General features: G+C 37.4%; 1 protein-coding gene across 2 annotated transcripts in view; it reads left to right on the top strand.

Annotated features, from left to right (window-relative positions):
- The window catches only part of IPO11 (importin 11), a 93,997-nt gene that overhangs the window by 15,527 nt on the left and 61,487 nt on the right, over nucleotides 1-16,983 (top strand). For both annotated transcript variants that reach the window (XM_065861418.2, XM_071802482.1), the window contains exons 7-16: nucleotides 1,930-2,133; nucleotides 4,854-4,986; nucleotides 6,091-6,149; nucleotides 8,755-8,803; nucleotides 10,495-10,565; nucleotides 11,933-12,125; nucleotides 12,535-12,687; nucleotides 13,599-13,642; nucleotides 14,527-14,617; nucleotides 16,390-16,437. In XM_065861418.2, the coding sequence (XP_065717490.1) occupies nucleotides 1,930-2,133; nucleotides 4,854-4,986; nucleotides 6,091-6,149; nucleotides 8,755-8,803; nucleotides 10,495-10,565; nucleotides 11,933-12,125; nucleotides 12,535-12,687; nucleotides 13,599-13,642; nucleotides 14,527-14,617; nucleotides 16,390-16,437 (1,045 nt within the window). The remainder of the gene's footprint in view (nucleotides 1-1,929; nucleotides 2,134-4,853; nucleotides 4,987-6,090; nucleotides 6,150-8,754; nucleotides 8,804-10,494; nucleotides 10,566-11,932; nucleotides 12,126-12,534; nucleotides 12,688-13,598; nucleotides 13,643-14,526; nucleotides 14,618-16,389; nucleotides 16,438-16,983) is intronic.

Here is a 16,983-nt window from a genome sequence, read left to right as displayed (position 1 = left end):
TAACACTTTAAAGGCTAACAGCTTTATATATTTATTTGTGTGTCCTTATGTTATTTTTGGGATGTAGCTTTTTAAGATGTGGAGGATTTTTTACGCCAACAATCTGCTTTGAAATGCTTACCCAAACTATTGTTGTGATATTGAAGAATGTAACAGAGTCCATCTCCCCTACTTTCTACCCTGTTCCCTAGTCCTTGTTGTAGGTATCTTTGTTTACTTTCAGAGGCACCTTTCACTTGTCCCCAGTCTGCCTGGTATGCCTGAATTTTGTTATCTCATGTTTCTGATGAGTGCTCTTTTCCAGTCACAGATACTCTTTTCCAGTCACAGATACATCATAGCACAGTTGCTATCTACTTGTGCATTCTTCATCACTGAAGGTAGAAAAATTATGACTCTTGTATGCATAAAAAGAAAAAAACCCACAACACAAAAATTGTAAGATTTAGACATAGCATTGAGATGTGATGATACGAGCTGACTTCCAGGGGAAAAGAAAAACAGAACATACTGTATGTTGGGAGCATAATTTCTGTGCTCTCTCAAGATATTTACCATATGGAGTGGAGAGAGGAACAAAATACTGCTTGAAATATATGACAGGAGATTGTTTTCACTTAAAAAGCCAGTCCTTAAGGAAGAAGTGCTCTTAGCATCCCTGGAGACGTAGCTTCTTGTATCATGTATGGAGAAGAGTTTATTTGCTCCCTCCTGCCAATCAGTATCACTTGATGCAAAAATAAATAAGACTCCCTGTCCTTCCTTGCAAACTTTGTGAGTTTTCTGAAGCAATTCTTCTCCCCGAGGAAGTGGGTAGGAATCAGTATTGTAGGAAGTTTTGTGGGGTGATCAGGTGTCAGATGAAACAGCTAAGGAAACAGTAAAGGAGGCGGCTATTGCCTTTTGTGTCAGTAAATTGTTTAGAATCCTTTCTATGGCATAAGAAGGGGACTTCTTCCCTAGGCTGGAAGTGTGGTGGTAGTTGTGAGGGTATGTTGAAGATGAGAGCATCTGCTTCATTAAGGTTGTCTGAGGACCTTTTCAATGCAAATGCAATAAGAACAGGGAAAGAAGAAATGATGGTTTTGAATATTTGAGGTGGGGTTATGTGGGACTATGCAAAATTTATTAAGGAATGTTTAGGGGAAGGGAGTTGTGGAGCACCAAAGTGGGGAATAGACAGAAAGAGGGTATAGAAAGGGCCAGTCATGTAAACCATGGCTGTTCAGTACCCATGTGCAAACAAACCCAGAAGCTAATCACTGCTGTCTATCCTGTCTTCTGATTGGATCCCTTAACAATCTTCCTGTGTCATTTCACTCTGTTTCTTGTGTGTCCATGCTGCAAGGAGTAGGTGCCAGCTAATGCTGTGACTGGGATTTGGTGCCAGTACCCAAAGTCCAGATGACAGGGGTGGTGTAAGTACACCTGGCCCGTGGTGTGAGGATCTGGGACCATGGCTCACAAGCACATGTGCCTGGGGAAGGGAACGCTGTCTAAAAATGAACAGTCAGATATCGCAGAAATAAGGGTAATATGTATTCAGCAATCTTTTCATTTGTAGAAAGGATTAGAAAAGATCACTAAGTAAAAAGTGGTTCCCAAATATCTGTTTCTTCATTTATGTGATTTCTAGAACAAAAAATGTTGTGATTGTAATGTAAAATTTAAAAAAGGTAGCCAGCTTAGCATTTTATGTAAATATTTATGATAAATACAAAATGGAAGACTTTTTTTTGCTCCAAATCTATTTGCATTCAGCAAACTTAAAAACAGGTTGAGGAAAAAAAAACCACACACACACAAATCTGACAATCCATACTAGGCTTTTTTGATTCAAGTTTTATTTGGCTGTTAATTTCTGCACTGTATGTCTCCTAAATGACCTTTGACTTTCTGGTGTCTATGTTTTGTTTTTCTTTCCTGCAGATAGCGACTCAGATTTCTGTACTGATTGCTAAAGTTGCCAGGGTGGACTGCCCAAGGCAATGGCCAGAACTTATACCCACTCTTCTAGAATCTGTGAAAGTCCAGGATGATCTTCGACAGCACAGAGCACTACTTACCTTTTATCATGTTACGAAGACTCTGGCATCCAAACGGCTTGCTGCAGATAGGAAGCTTTTCTATGATGTAAGTAATGCAACGCAGTTTTGGAGAGCATGCAAACCACTTATTTTCAGAGCATCCACTTTAACTGTATTGGGAATACTGTGTGTGTTCACAGTTTTTTGAACCTTAGGTGGGAAAAGGTAATTTTCTGAGCATCTGTCACAAGAGGGTTTACATTTAAGGACTGGGTTTTGTTTTAATAATGGCAAAATCAGACAACTCTGAAATCCGCTTCTTCTGTCTCCTGTAAAGGCAATTTACATCTGTTGGGTGTCATGTGACTTGAACAGTCAAGAAGGAACCTAGCTGTTTGAAGCTAAAAGTTCTGGAAGCTTAAAGTTCTAAAAGCTTAAGTAACATAATGCAAATTTTCTTGATACTTTCAAATAAGTAGTTACGGTTTCAACATTTTTTTTAGTACATCTTTGGAAATACTTGATAAATTTTTAATGCAATATGATACTGGATTATAAGACCATGCTTACAGATGTGTCCCTTATTGAACGCTGTTACCTGAGGTTTAAAAGGAAAAATGTTAGATGATGTATGAATTGTGATACACTAACTTGTAAATGCAGCTTATTTATAACTCCATCTTTCCGGTGAATAGTACAGTTATGATTATAACTACGTTAACCATCTAAAAGATACAATTGGCTGCTTTAGTACCAATAGGAAAAATGTAATATCTGCTTATATACCTTTGGTGATACGCTTATAAACAACCATTTTCTTTTGAGACTGTTTTCTGTATTTAGTCTACAAAATTATATAGTGGTGGTTCTTGGAAGTAAAACTAGTGAGTTTAATTTTTCTATTTAATAAAAATGTACTGCTACTTTCAGGAATAAATTAATTGCATGTGTTAAAACCTGTGTTAAAACCTGGATTTTTTTTTTCTGTAGCAGCATATTGCACATTTTGGAATTACTGCAAATCAATGAAAATATCTGTTACCTTTTTTCTTCCCCTAATTCAATTGACATTAAGCTTTCAAGTCTTCCTGGTGCTTCCTGGCCCTGGTTTTGCAAGAATGCTGTTATGTTTTTATAGTTTATCTGAATAACTAATTTTTGTCTGGAATTGTGAAGTTCTGCACAACTTCACTGTCTTAAACTATAACCACTTTTCTTTGCAGTCCTACCATGAAGTACAATAAGATTTTGGGTACATTCTCCATTACTGGATACACACCATTCAGTTTAGTCACCTTGTTGAACTTCAGTGAGAATTTTTATGATTCTGAGTTTTTTTGCTGCATTGACTGAATCTTTGAAATATGTTCCTAAATAGGAATCAGTGGCAGCCTATGAAATCCACTGTTGAAACAAGTCTGCCATCTTTGCTTTTACTGTTGCTATTCATCATAAACAGTTTTGCTTAATGAAGGTATTTCATATTTTTTCTTTAGCTTGGGTATTTTTTTACCACCAGGAGTGCACTTTACCTGTTTTACTGGCTAGAGAAATTTAAGCCAGCCTAGCGCCATGATTAGGTCTTTAGGTCCTGCAGTAATACAAATTATAATTGCTGGCTGAATGACTTCAAAAGTAAAAACGTGGTTGGTCCTCCTAATGAACAGTGTGTGTATTTGTGGTTCTGTCCCCTCCAATTTTTAATAAAGCAGATATTGTTTTAAATTCTTTCAGCACTAAGGTACAGTGATCTGATTACAAATAAGTGAGGTTATCCAGAATATATCCTACTATTAGGGCTATTTTTGCTTCTTTTTTTTGCTCATCTGAGTTGGTCCTGTTTGCTAGTATGGTTAGTATTAGTACTTTCTATTTAAAAGAGACACCCCCTTAATATCCAAAGTCAATCCCCAAAACATAAGTAGGTGGAAATTCTTGGTAATTATTCAGTTATGTGTTTTGGCAAATCCACGAACACATCATTGAATAATTATCAGGAGTTTCTATTGTCAGACTCTTACTCAGTCAAAGGAACCAAATAAACAGCTCGTATATGCTTTAGAGTCCACTGATGTAATGTATAACAGACTGAATGCAGTTTCTTCCTTAACTATAAAGCTGTCAAGTGCTACCACAACTGAATGAGAAATTCTTCTGTTTATATTTCAGATATCTTTATCAGGTAAGCACTGTTTGGAAACTGTAATGTGAATTAAGTCTGAGATTTGTTTAGTGCTAGCTGATTAGAAACTATTTGTCATTTTATATTTTAGATAATTTGAGGCAAAAAATCAGAATTTGCAGCTATTTACAAAATAAAGTTTCAGCACAGACATTGTTCAATACTGTTTTTATTAGAGATAGGCACATAGCTGCTAACTGTGTCCCACAGTAAGTGCATTTCGATATTAACTATGCTCTAAGACAAATAATTCAAGTCTTGTGGGAGAGGAGGTGATGAGGAGAGGTGATAGCTTTTTGAAGCCTTGTACTGTATTACAGATCTGCTGTATTTAATGAAAATCAGATAAAGAGGCCTAAATAGTTATTTTGAAAGTGGTAGAGTCATAGACCAAGTTGTCAGGGAAGCAGGTGAGTCTATCATAACATCTTCAAATTAAGACAACATATTTTTCTGGAAAATATCTTCGGATCAATGTGACTCAGTACAACAAAAAAGTGAGTGAAACACTGCATCTTATGATATGCAAGAATATGGATTAAATAATTGTACAGTCTAAATTGGTCTTTAAAATTTAGGAATTTGTTATGCTGTAACCAAATTCAGGAAAACAAATACATTGTTGGTCTTTCTTCCTTTTGCAGCTTGCATCAGGTATTTATAGCTTTGCGTGTTCCTTGTGGAATCATCATACTGATACATTCCTTCAGCAAATTTGTGGAGGGGATGAAGCTGCAGCCACAAATTCACTAGAAAGAACTTTGTTGTCATTGAAAGGTAATAATATAGAATGATGTTAAATACAAGGAATCAAAAAAGTTTCTTCACAATGAACAATTAAGACTTCTTCGGTCAAGAATTAACATTTTCTAACAAAGCCATGCATATCAGGAAGATGTTGTAGTTTAACACCAGCTGGCAAATAAGTACCACACAGCCACTCACTCATTCTCCCTTGGTGGGATGGGGCAAGACTTGGAAGAAAAAAATGGGAAAAGTTGTGTGTTGAGATAAAGAGAGTTTAATAAGAAAAGCAAAAGCTGCACATACAAGCAGAGCAAAATACAAAATTCATTCACAGCTTCCCACCAGCAGGCAAGTGTTCAGCTGTCCCCAGGAAAGCAGAAGGGGGAGAAAGTATTCTTTATTTCTCCGTACGTACCATTCTGATATGCATGTTGTAAGAAGTCGTAGTGTATGAGATGGGAAAGTGGAGGGCACAGCAAGATGCTTTTTTACATGTCTTGTAATTTGGGCTTGCATTTTGCTATCTTTAGGCATTTAACTGAGTAATTTTGTTGTGTTAAGTGTATCTCATGTTCAATGAAGAGAGAACCTTAAATCTAAACTGACTACTAAGGTTATGCTTGAGTATTTTTCAGTAGGATGAATATATAGCCTTACTGTACTTTGCTGATTTGAAGAGCTGAAAGGTTTGTGTGCAGTGCTTCCAATGTACATGATACCAGTCTTAAATTGTTTCAGAAGGTGCAGTGTGTGGCTTCTCTGGGTTATTGGCAGTGATAAATCTGAGAAAATTAAAAGATTATGTGTGGGCTGTAGTTGACTGTACTTGGCGCTTTCCCTGCTGCAGAACCTTTCCGAGGTTGAATACTTACAACTTTTTCAGAATTCCTTGTGATGATTCAGTAACTCTTGGAATTCTTGTAATTATTTTACACGTGATGTATTTTTAAGTAATTTCAACAAGATTAGGTTCACATTAGGTATGGTTGAGGAATCCAAAGGCCCAAAATTAAGTGGTTTTTTTAATATAGAGAAGTAGAAGAAAGGCATAGCAACTGTAACTGTAATCATGATCTGAAATCTGTTGGAACAGGGACTGAGAACTATCTACACAAGTAACTTCTTTATTCCTAGTGCTTCGTAAACTGACAGTCCATGGGTTTGTAGAACCTCACTGGAATTCAGAGGTGATGGTAAGTAGTATATCTCCATTTCTAGTTCTAGATTAGAAATTTCTATGGTGATTGCAGGTATTGCTAGAGCTACATTTAAAAATCATTGAATGGCACACATTTGTGTCATGTAAAGTAAGATCAAGGAACACATTCTCAAACTTGTCCTCCCATCAGTTAAGAACTGTCAGATCCTAGATTGAACCTAAACAATGGCATGATGTTAAAAAACACAAAAGGTACCCCTTCCAGTTTACATGTCACATGATAGTGACACCCCTGATGCCTACTGGAAGTTGTCTTATGTGAGCTGTCCCCCATCGTTTGAAGATGGTGTTTTCATTTAATGGTGAATCCAATGGCATCTTTGTCATGTCAAATTCTATGGATAGAATTTGTCTTATTGAATTGAAAACCTGTGGTATGCAGCCCACCTGGGTGTGGGGAGGAGTGGGAAGAGAAGAAGGGGATGCAAGAGTCTCCCTTAATCCCAAACAGTGCTCTGCTGGAGGAACTGGGTATCTATGACCTACATCCTAAACTAAGACTTTCAGAACAAGAAAGAACTGGATAAGCAGATTGTAATTCATACATCTATATTTAGCTATACCACCACCTTTTAGAGCCTCTGTGCTGTTGGTGTCGTACTAAGTTTGGTTTGGATCACCTATGCAGTCTGCGAGCTACCTTGTCCGAGAAAAATCGGTTGGTTCAGTTAAAAAAGATAAGGTGATCATAGAACAGTTTGAGTTGGAAGGGACCTTCAAAAGTCATCTAGTCCCACCCTCCTGCCATTCAGAGGGACATCTTCAACTAGATCAGGTTGTGCAGAGCCCCATCCAGCCTGGCCTTGAATGTTTCCAGGCATGAGGAATCTATCACCAATCCAGGCAACCTGTTCCATTGTGTCTTCACCACCATCATTGTAAAGAATACCTTCCTCATGTCTAGCCTGAATCTCCCCTATTTTAGTAACGGGTGGTAGTCTGAGGGCCGTACCAGTCTGAGGAGTTTCCTGGTGATGTCCTTAACCAGGATCCCAGGAAGGCAGCAGACTCCCCTAAGAGGAGGGTCTGTTTGAGTCCTCTGTTCCCCTCAGAAGGGAGTCACCTACAACTACAACCCATCTTTTCTTCATCATGGAGGTTGTTGTAATACAGGGGATAGACCTTTCTGATTCTGTCAATAGTTGTGGTGTAGATGTACTTTCATTTTCCTCATCCATTGTGGCCTTCTACATTCAGAGCCTCATACCTGCTGTACAGAGACACCTGGGAGGGTGAGGTGGGTTTCACCTGCCAGCCTGAGTGTGGATTTGCCACCATTTACTCCTTTCGCTTGAGCTAGTGTCTGCAGTTTGGCAGGGTGAGGATACAGGACTCCTTTGATCTTGTGTTTTTACTGGTGGCCATTCCTGTCTCAGGGGGGCCAGAGCACAGTCCCAACAGTCTATCTCCTTCTCAGACTCTGAGGTAGTAGCACATCTGAACTGAGTTTGACTCAGCTTTCTGCTCATGGAATCATTTTAGTTGGAAGAGGTCTTAAAGATCATTGAGTCCAACCATAACCTAATTCTAGCACTAAACCATGTCCCTAAGAACCTCATGTACATGTCTTTAAAACACCTCCAGGGATGATGACTTCACCACTTCCTTGGGCAACCTGTTCCAATGCCTGACAACCCCTTCTGTGAAGAAATTTTCCTCACGTCCAATCTGAACCTTCCCTGGCACAACTTGTGGCCATTTACTCTTGTCCTATCACTTGTTACTTGGGAGAACAGGCCAACACCCCCCATGCTAAAACCTCCCTTCAGGTAGTTGTAGACAGCAATAAGGTCTCTCCTCAGCCTCCTTTTCTCCAGGCTAAACAGCCCCAGTTCCCTCATCAGACTTGTACTCCAGACCTCCCAACAGCCTCATTGCCCTTCTGTGCACTCTCTCCAGCACCTCAATGTCTTTCTTATGATGAGGGGCCCAAAACTGAACACAAGATTTAAGGTGGAGCCTCACCAGCACCAAGTACAGTGGCACAATCACTCTCCTAGTCCTGCTGGCCACACTATTCCTGATATAAGCCAGGATGCTGGTGGCCTTTTTGGCCTCCTGGGCACACTGCTGGCTAATGTTCAGCTGCTGTCAATCAACACCCCCAGATCCCTCTCTGCCAGGCAGCTTTCCAGCAACTCTTGCCCAAGCCTGTAGTGCTACCTGGGGTTGTTGTGACCTAAGTGCAGGACCCGGCACTTGGCCTTGTTGAACCTCACACAATCAGCCTCAGCCCAACCATTCAGCTGGTCCAGATCCCTCTGTATGGCCTTCCTACCCTCCAGCAGATCAGCACTCCCACCCAACTTGGTATCATCAGCAAACCCATTAAGGGTGCACTCAGTCCCCTCATCCAAATCATTGATTAAGAGATGAAACAGAACCGGCCCCAATACTGAGCCCTGGGGAGCACCAGTCATGACCGGCTGCCAACTGGATTTGGCTTTGTTCATAACTCTTTGGGCCCAGTGATCCAGCCAGTTCTTTACCCAGTGAATAGTAAGCCCATCTGGGCCATGAGCTGCATAATATAGTGCAAAATAAGCTTAATCTTTTAAAGACACATTTATATTTTTCAGGGTTTTCTAAATGCAGTGTTTGAACGCCTAAAACAGTTTCTGGAGTGTAGTAAGTATCTGAATATTTTTCCTTGTATTGGTTATTAAACATTAGAAACTGGATGAACACACAGTAATGTTTAGTGCATCATCATTAATCATTCATATGCGAGATTTTTTTTTTCACGTCCAAAGCTTTTACTTTAAATTTTACTGTCTGAAATGGCTTCATTAAAAATGCTGATTTATGTCAACAGATTAAAATCACACCAAAATTATATTTTGTGTGATAATGCCCATGTAAAAAAATACTCATCTCAAGCTGTGGATTGGCAAAGTATCCATATTAAAATATGCAGATGCTTGAAAAAACCCAAACCATCTTGAGTTTTCTTGTTTAGGAGAGTTTTGTGTTTTTCCTGGAGTTTGCTGTGTTTTTTTGTCAAATGGGAAATAAAGATCACACTTACCTCTATATTCTTTTTAACTGGAAGAGTAGTAGTCTGGGATGGGCAACCACAGGTTAACACAGTCACAAGAAATGTAAGTGTAGTTGGCAGGTGTTAGTGCATTTGCAGGGATTTTACCTGAAGCAAGTGAAAAGGAGATGATCAGAGGTGTTCCATCTCAATTGATTTTTTTTTTTTTTTTTAATTTGTTTCTATGCTTGTAGTAGTCCTGGTGTAAGCCATTCATTCATTTGCAGCCTGTCAGGTCATTCTGTTAGGGTTCAACAACACTTTTGCTGAGGACAGATGGCTAAACTGAGTAGAAAGAATTTTCTGATGTAAATGAAGGTACTTGGCTTAGGAGCCTGGACTTAGGTGAAGAGGGCTAATTTGGGCTCTGAGCCTTGTTTCTAAGAAAAGATGAAAACAGTCACTGTGTTCAATTCCAAATAAAATACCCTTTTTGTTCTTCTGAAATACAGGCTTCTTTGCATGCACCTGTTTGCCCCTTCTACTCTATTATAGTCATGCTCTTTCTGACCCTTTTTCAATTTTTGGCTAGATAATTGCCTAGCTTTAAGAAACTGAATTGAAAACTGACACATTCCGAAGCTTGGTGGTTATTGTGACCTCCTAGAACATAATGTCTGTGGACTTGGAATGTTCTAAGATAAGAACCAAGTTGAAGCTTCGCATTTCCACTCTTCTAATCAATAAGTTGTTTTGCAAAAGCAGGCACAACTACCTTAGAAGATTAGTGTTTACATGTATTATGTTACAGTTTTTGCCTGTGTGCCTTAATTATGGCTTTTTTTTTTTATTAAAAACTTTTTTGTGGATTTTGTAAGTTGAGAATGTTTTCCCGTGTCCAAAATCAATTGTTTTTTAAGGTGGAGTTTTTAGAAAAGCATGTAGTGTTATGCAGTAAGGATATACCATAGTTTTAATAAAAGGACATTTTCATCTTTTCAATGCTTTTTTACTTCTTGTCTTTGCTAGGATTTTCTGGCATTATTTTAACTGTCTTTTCTCATTGAGTTAACAGTAATGTCTTTATTGTTTTATTCTGATCAGTTACAGTGAATCCCACTGCAGCTGAAATAGCTAATTTCTGCCTCCCCCAGAGCTTCTTACCTTGAATTTGACTTCTAATTTATTCTGCCATAGAACTTTTTTCTGGCTGCCGTAATCCCTGAACTGTATATAGAACAAATTTCCTCCTCCAGTGTTATTCTTTTAAAAAAACTTAGCTATCCAGAAAGAAAACGAAAGTCTGAAAAAAATGATAGTTGTTAAATATCTAATTTACCAGGTAGAAGTGTAAGAGCAGAAAACGTATGCAGAGATCGTCTAGAAAAGACTATAATTCTGTTCACTAAAGTGGTAAGTAAATTCTCCATTCAGTTACTGAATAGTTTACTGTTCTGGAGCGGAAATCCCCATTCAGATGTGTATGTTCCTTAAATCCAATAGCTTTCAGATCTTTTAAAGAGGTGAAGGTACTGCAACTTAAAACTTCTTTGTTATGAAATATATTGGAGATTTTTTTAAAGAAAAAGGGGTCTGTCTGCAAATGCTGAAGTAAGTTGTAGGAGTGAAGAATACATTTCCTTAGTACAAACAAAATTAAATGAATTCCATAAATAAATTATTTAGCTAAGATTTTGCTCATAAGAGAATTCTGGAAGGTTTGCTTAAACATTGTTATCGGCATTGGTGAATAAAGAAGATACAAACTTTTCATCCTATCTTTTACGAGCACCTAGATTGCTGTTTCTAAGGCCCTGTTAGTTCTGTTGAATGACTAGCCGCTTTTGGTTCATTGACAGAAAATTAACAAAAAACTCCTTTACCCACTGTGACTTTTGTATTATGTATTTGAGGTTGTCACCTAATTCTGTGCAACCATTAATTGCATAAATTTCAGAAAGTAATTTTAGCATTTTCACTTACTGTTTTTAAAAGATATAAAACCTACAGAATTCTCATTGTTTTCACATCCTATTTTGGGGCTATGGATCTTATTTAAATATTCAGCCTAATAGTCAGAAGTGGGAAGCATCAGCCAGATTCACCAAAATTGAACTGGAGGTGCTCTGACCCAACATTCTTAGTGTTTATTATAGTACTTCCTACTTTGAACTAACAAGTAAAGCATGTGAGGCATATGCTTCTTTTTTATAGACTTGCAGAGAAAATACACTATTTAATAATCTAGCACCTGTAGAAATTCAGGTACAAGAATTTAGGCTTAAGCATTTTTGAAGTAGTGGGGTACATTAAAGGAGCTGACCAGTGCATTCTAGACCACTAGTTGGAAAAGCTAAGCTGAAGAAGAAAGTGCTATGCTGCAGTGGAGGGAGAGAAAACCAATTTTTTTTTTTTTTCGTGCATGCCTCTTTTACTTGGAATAGTTCTAGGAGGGATGAATTATGTGCTAAAACGTTCAGAGTTTTAAGTGTGGCTGTTATGATTTATATACTATGTTGCTAGCAAGCTGCTCTAGTTGAAAATGTAAAAAAAAAAAAATAAAAAATTGAACATGAGTCAAGAATTTCAGGGCAAAATAATGCTTCATTAGGCATTGATACTGATCTTTTCCGAATTTACTGTCTGTATGCAGTTTTCTATTATTTTATGTAAATTAGCACTTGTTTCTGAGAACTAGTTTATGAAAGCATTTAATAAAAAACTTGCATAAAAAGTCATTTGATAAATCTTTCTTGCTTTTCTGCTTCCTTAATTTTTAGCTTTTGGACTTCCTGGATCAACATCCTTTTTCATTCACCCCTTTGATTCAGAGGTCATTGGAGTTTGCTGTAAGCTATGTATTCACAGAGGCTGGTGAAGGAATTGTATTTGAGCGGTTTATTGTACAGTGCATGAATCTCATTAAGATGATTGTAAAAAATTATGCTTACAAGCCATCCAAAAACATCGAAGGTACTGCTGCTATTTACCATAAACATTTTATCTTGAAAAACATTTTGCTAGTTGTTCTCAATAGTAAAACTCCTTTAAGACATTCTTCTGAAGCACTTAATGCTTTAATAGTTAACAATGTACACTTCTGTCTCTATATTAATAATTCTTATTTTGATGGTTAAAATATTAATATATATAGACACTGACTTGCCAAAGTAAGTTTGAATCCACAAGGAGTGTGAAGCTTTGTTGATTGTTTCATCAAATGGTTTGATACAGCTTTCCTTGCTTTGATAAACTGGGATGTTTGCTGTAATTGGCTAAAAACAGTAGTCAGGTTTTTTTCTGAGAATAAGAATTTATTACGTATCAATTTTTGATCATTAAGACACTTAATTGTAACTTGAATTTTTTTTTTTTATTTCAGATAGCAGTCCTGAAACTCTCGAAGCACATAAGATTAAGACAGCGTTTTTCACATATCCAACACTAACGGAAATATGTAGGAGATTAGTCAGTCATTATTTCCTGTTGACAAAGGAAGAACTAATGATGTGGGAAGAGGATCCAGAAAGCTTCAGTAAGAGATGTGTTGTATAGTTGGCTGCAATTTATTTATATATCCACATTGCGTCTGTAAATTGCCTACTTGCAACACTGGCTGTTTTCTGCAATCTTGTTACATGGACAAATATTCCAAATATTCCTTCTAGAGATTGTTTTCCTGATGAGAAATTTCTCAGTGTCGAGGGTTTAGATTGCGAGGTGACAATCAAACCCTGGCAGATGTATTGTTAACCTCCTTCCCCCCCACTTTCCCCCTTTTGCCCCTCCCTCTCCCCCCTTCCCACTCAGGACAGGCAATCGGGAGGGAAAGAAGGACAGAGAGAAGAGAGTTAGAAAAATTTAAAATGTTTTACTAATGCTGCTAATAAGAATAGAGAAAATAATACAAAATATACAAAACCAATCTTGTAAGTCTCAGCAACTGCAGAGCCGGCACCCGAAGTCCTGGATTAGACTCTGCAGCCAACCAGAGCTGGATTCAGTCTCTCACTAGGCCTCAGTTCACAGGGACAACTAGCAAGGTCCTCTCTTAATGTCGACCATAAGCAGAAAGGAAAAGGGACGAGATCCTCATGTTCTCCCACTTTTATATGAAGTATTAACGTGAATGGAATATTATACACAGTTGATCAGTTTCTTGGTCACCTGTTTCTCGTTGCCTCTCTCGTGAGATGTCCATCCATGCTTATCAATAAGTTAGCATTCCATTGCTAGGTTTACCAAAACATGTGTCTGGTTCTCCAGGAAAATGCAGCTAATATGAAGGCTTTAGTTGACAGGCAAATTCACTAAAAGAGAAACTTGTTTTTTAACAAAACCAGGACCCTCAGTTGTCTGTGATATTCAAATATCTACCTACTAAACTTTATTTGAACTGTAGTTGAAATAATACTTTTTTTTTTTTGTGTGTGTGTGAAATGATAGCGGTAGAAGAGACAGGAGGAGATTCTTGGAAGTACAGCCTCAGAGTAAGTGTTACACTTTGAAAGAAAACCATTCAGTGTTTCTGAATGCATTTCTTGATAGTCTTGTAGCCAAGAGAGATGATGGTAGAAAGATAAGCTCATGCTTTTCAAAGAATCTTTAATTTAAAAAATTTCATTAAAATCAGTATAAACTTTGTTCATTTATCAATGTTCAAGCATGCTGTAATACACTGGAAACTATGCGCTTCGTGTTCGAGGAGGGAGGTAAAAGGAGTCTGCTTCAGCATTTGTATTGTGTAGTATCTGATGGTTATTAAACCTAGCAGTTGTTTCTTCTTTGAACTGGTAATGTGTATTATCACTTACAATTTTGTCTGTAGACAAGAATGAAGAAATTTTCAGATGCAGCTACATTTGCATTTTAGTTCAGATCAAAAATGTGCTTTGTTGTATTGAATCTCCCAGTTATCACTGCTGGGATTTGCTTTGCAGAGAGATCTCAGAGTTTATTTACTGAGTTACTTTCATTTTTAAACTAAAAAACCCAACTCTGTTCTTCTAGTGTGTTCCAAGTGCAACTCGTTATTCAGTCCAAACGACTCAACTAGAGCTAATCCAAAAAGAAATTGTGACATACCCACAGTGTGGTCACTGTCTCCTCAACACCAGCTGTGTCACTCCGCAGATCCATTGTTCTTCTACTGCAAAAGTGGCTGGTATAGATACAGCTGTCAAAATCTTGCAAGAGTTAAGCATAAGTGTAATAAGAAGAGTGGTATTTCATATGATACAAATTTTGCTACAGTATATTGCATTTTAAATTATCTTCAGTACAAGATATTCAGCACTTACAAATTTCAGCATAAAATGTATTATAATAGCCTTTATTTTGATGGATTCTAAACCAGATATTTTATTTTTTTCAGCCATGCACGGAAGTTCTTTTTATCGATATTTTCCATGAATATAATCAGACTCTTAGCCCTGTGCTGCTAGAAATGGTTCACAGTCTACAAGGTAAGTTCTTTAGCAGACAAAGGAACTGTGAAATGTAGAATTCTTTACATTCACTTTTGTCAACTGTTAAACAACTTTGTGATATCTAATTATATATAGTACATTCATTATGTATTTTTGAAAGAATGTGTTAATATTTTAAAATTATTTTTAAAGTTACCATAAAGGAAATACGATGTATATATATGAAAAGGAAATCCTAAGGATTCTTTCCTTTTCATCGTAACTCTTCTAGATGACTGGCAAAGATTGGGGCTTTTCTACTTGTGTGAGGTTTGAGGCTTTCTTGAGAATAGTTGACAATAATTTTAATTAATAAGTAGTGTAGGTTGCTTTTTACTGGGAACTTTCTGTTCAAATGTTGCAAGGCAGTCTATGGTAATTCTGCCATATCTGTGCACAAATCTTAGGGGAAAAAAAAATAAACAAACCTTCAAAAGAAAAAGTTCAAGTTGTGCTCTCATTTTGGAGCCTGGAGAGGGCTTTCCAACTACGAAGATTTGCAAATTGTGTTTTTCTGTTTGGATCATGGAATAGTTTGGGTTGGAAGGGACCTTCAAAGGTCATCTAGTCCAATCCCCCTGCAATGAGCAAGGACACCTTCAACTAGATCAGGTTGCTCAGAGCCCCATCCAGCCTGGCCTGGAATGTCTCCAGGCACTGGGGATCTACCACCTCTCTGGGCAACCTGTGCCAGTGTTTCACCACCCTCATGGTAAAAAATTCCTTCCTCATGTCTAGCTTGAATCTCCCTTCTTTCTGTTTAAAACTATTTCCCCTTGTGCTATCACAACAGGCTGAAAGGCTGCAATAAGGTCTCCCCAGAGCCTTCTATTCTCCAAGGCTGAACAACCCCAACTCCCTCAGCCTGTCCTTACAGCAGAGGTGTCCATTCCTCAGATGACTGAAGTCTTCATAGACTGAGGAATGATTCAGGTTTTCTTCATCCTCAAACTGATTTTTATAGTGGCCATGGAAGATAACGAGTAGTAACTACTGCTTTGTTTTCCCTGTCATTTTGGCTTTAGTTGTTTCCCCACATTGTATCTCACCTGACTTAAAACATTTTATATTTGTCCTTATTAGGCTGGATCATTAGTTTCTATTAAAAATAGAAATAAATACTAATATTCTGAGGGTGATTTCTGGCTTCACCTCCAGACTCTCTTTGTGCACCTAAGTTTCAGGATGCCTTGCTCTGCTGTAGTCCTGGGAGTGGTAAAAGTATCCTTACAACAGGGTTAACAGTCACTTTGTTTTTTCCAAGAGTTATGGAAGTTAGTAATTCCATGATCAGAGATACATGTATGCTTGCCATTTTTTTTTTTCTGTTGAAGTAACTAGATGGTATTAACTATTCATTAATTCTTAAGATTTTGGAAAAATTTTACTTATAAAGTGAAGTACACAAGCACACATATATAAAGTGTATAGGAACTGTTGGAAATAGTGCCATATTGTCAACAGTCTTCAGCAATTTGTGAGTTTTGAGTCTGTTCATTTAAGATGCATGCTTCTGCCTTCCGTGTTGCTCTTAAAACTGTTCAGTCACGAAGAAGTCCATCAAAAAGAGAGCATGAAAGCAGAGACTGTATTATAGTTGAGACTTGATTACATATGTTCCCTGAAAAAATATGGAAACTGAAATAACTGGACTTGTGAATAAAACAAAAATAGTGAGGCAGTCTTATTTCATAGCATACTTAGTGCCAAATTGCGTTAGTTCTTTGTTTTAGTTACATTTTTTTCTTTATTTTAATGTTGTCTTGTAGGACCTACCAACATGGAAGATACCAGTGCTATACTGATTAAAGATGCTGGTAAATTAAATTTTGCTTTACCTTTAAAGTAACAACTGCTTTTGTGTATGTGCTTGACTTCTTAAAAGTTGCAGGATGAATATGCAAGATGTTTTTTAAGACACTGGGGGAGTAAGACCTAAATCCTATTTCTCCTTGCACTTGATGTCATTATTTTCAAAATACTTATATAAAAATATGGTGCTTTTTTCACCTTTTTTGTGAAACAAACCCTTAGCCAGACAGTCTCCCTTACTGTCCTGTCCTGTCCTTTCTGCAAGTAAGTGAGCTACAGGGCTGCCACAGAGATACTCTGTCCATTGTACAAGTAAGGAGATTTTATGGCAAAGGAGAAGAGTTGACTAAAACCTCTAATGGAACAATTCCTGATGTCACAATAAGATCTTCATTGATCTTATGTCTTTGAACTTTCTTCTGTAATATCTTTCTTTTACTAAACATTCTTCCAGAGTTAACTTTACCATGGTCTGATAATACCTTTATTCAGAAAGCTGTGCTTAATTTTGTTTTCTTTATTATGTTCAGGTTATCCAAAATGTTTTCAGA

This window comes from Patagioenas fasciata, chromosome Z, assembly GCF_037038585.1.
Source record: "Patagioenas fasciata isolate bPatFas1 chromosome Z, bPatFas1.hap1, whole genome shotgun sequence".
Taxonomy (NCBI): domain Eukaryota; kingdom Metazoa; phylum Chordata; class Aves; order Columbiformes; family Columbidae; genus Patagioenas; species Patagioenas fasciata.
The sequence above is the reverse complement of the archived record's forward strand: the minus strand, read 5'-3'. Positions and strand labels throughout refer to the sequence as shown.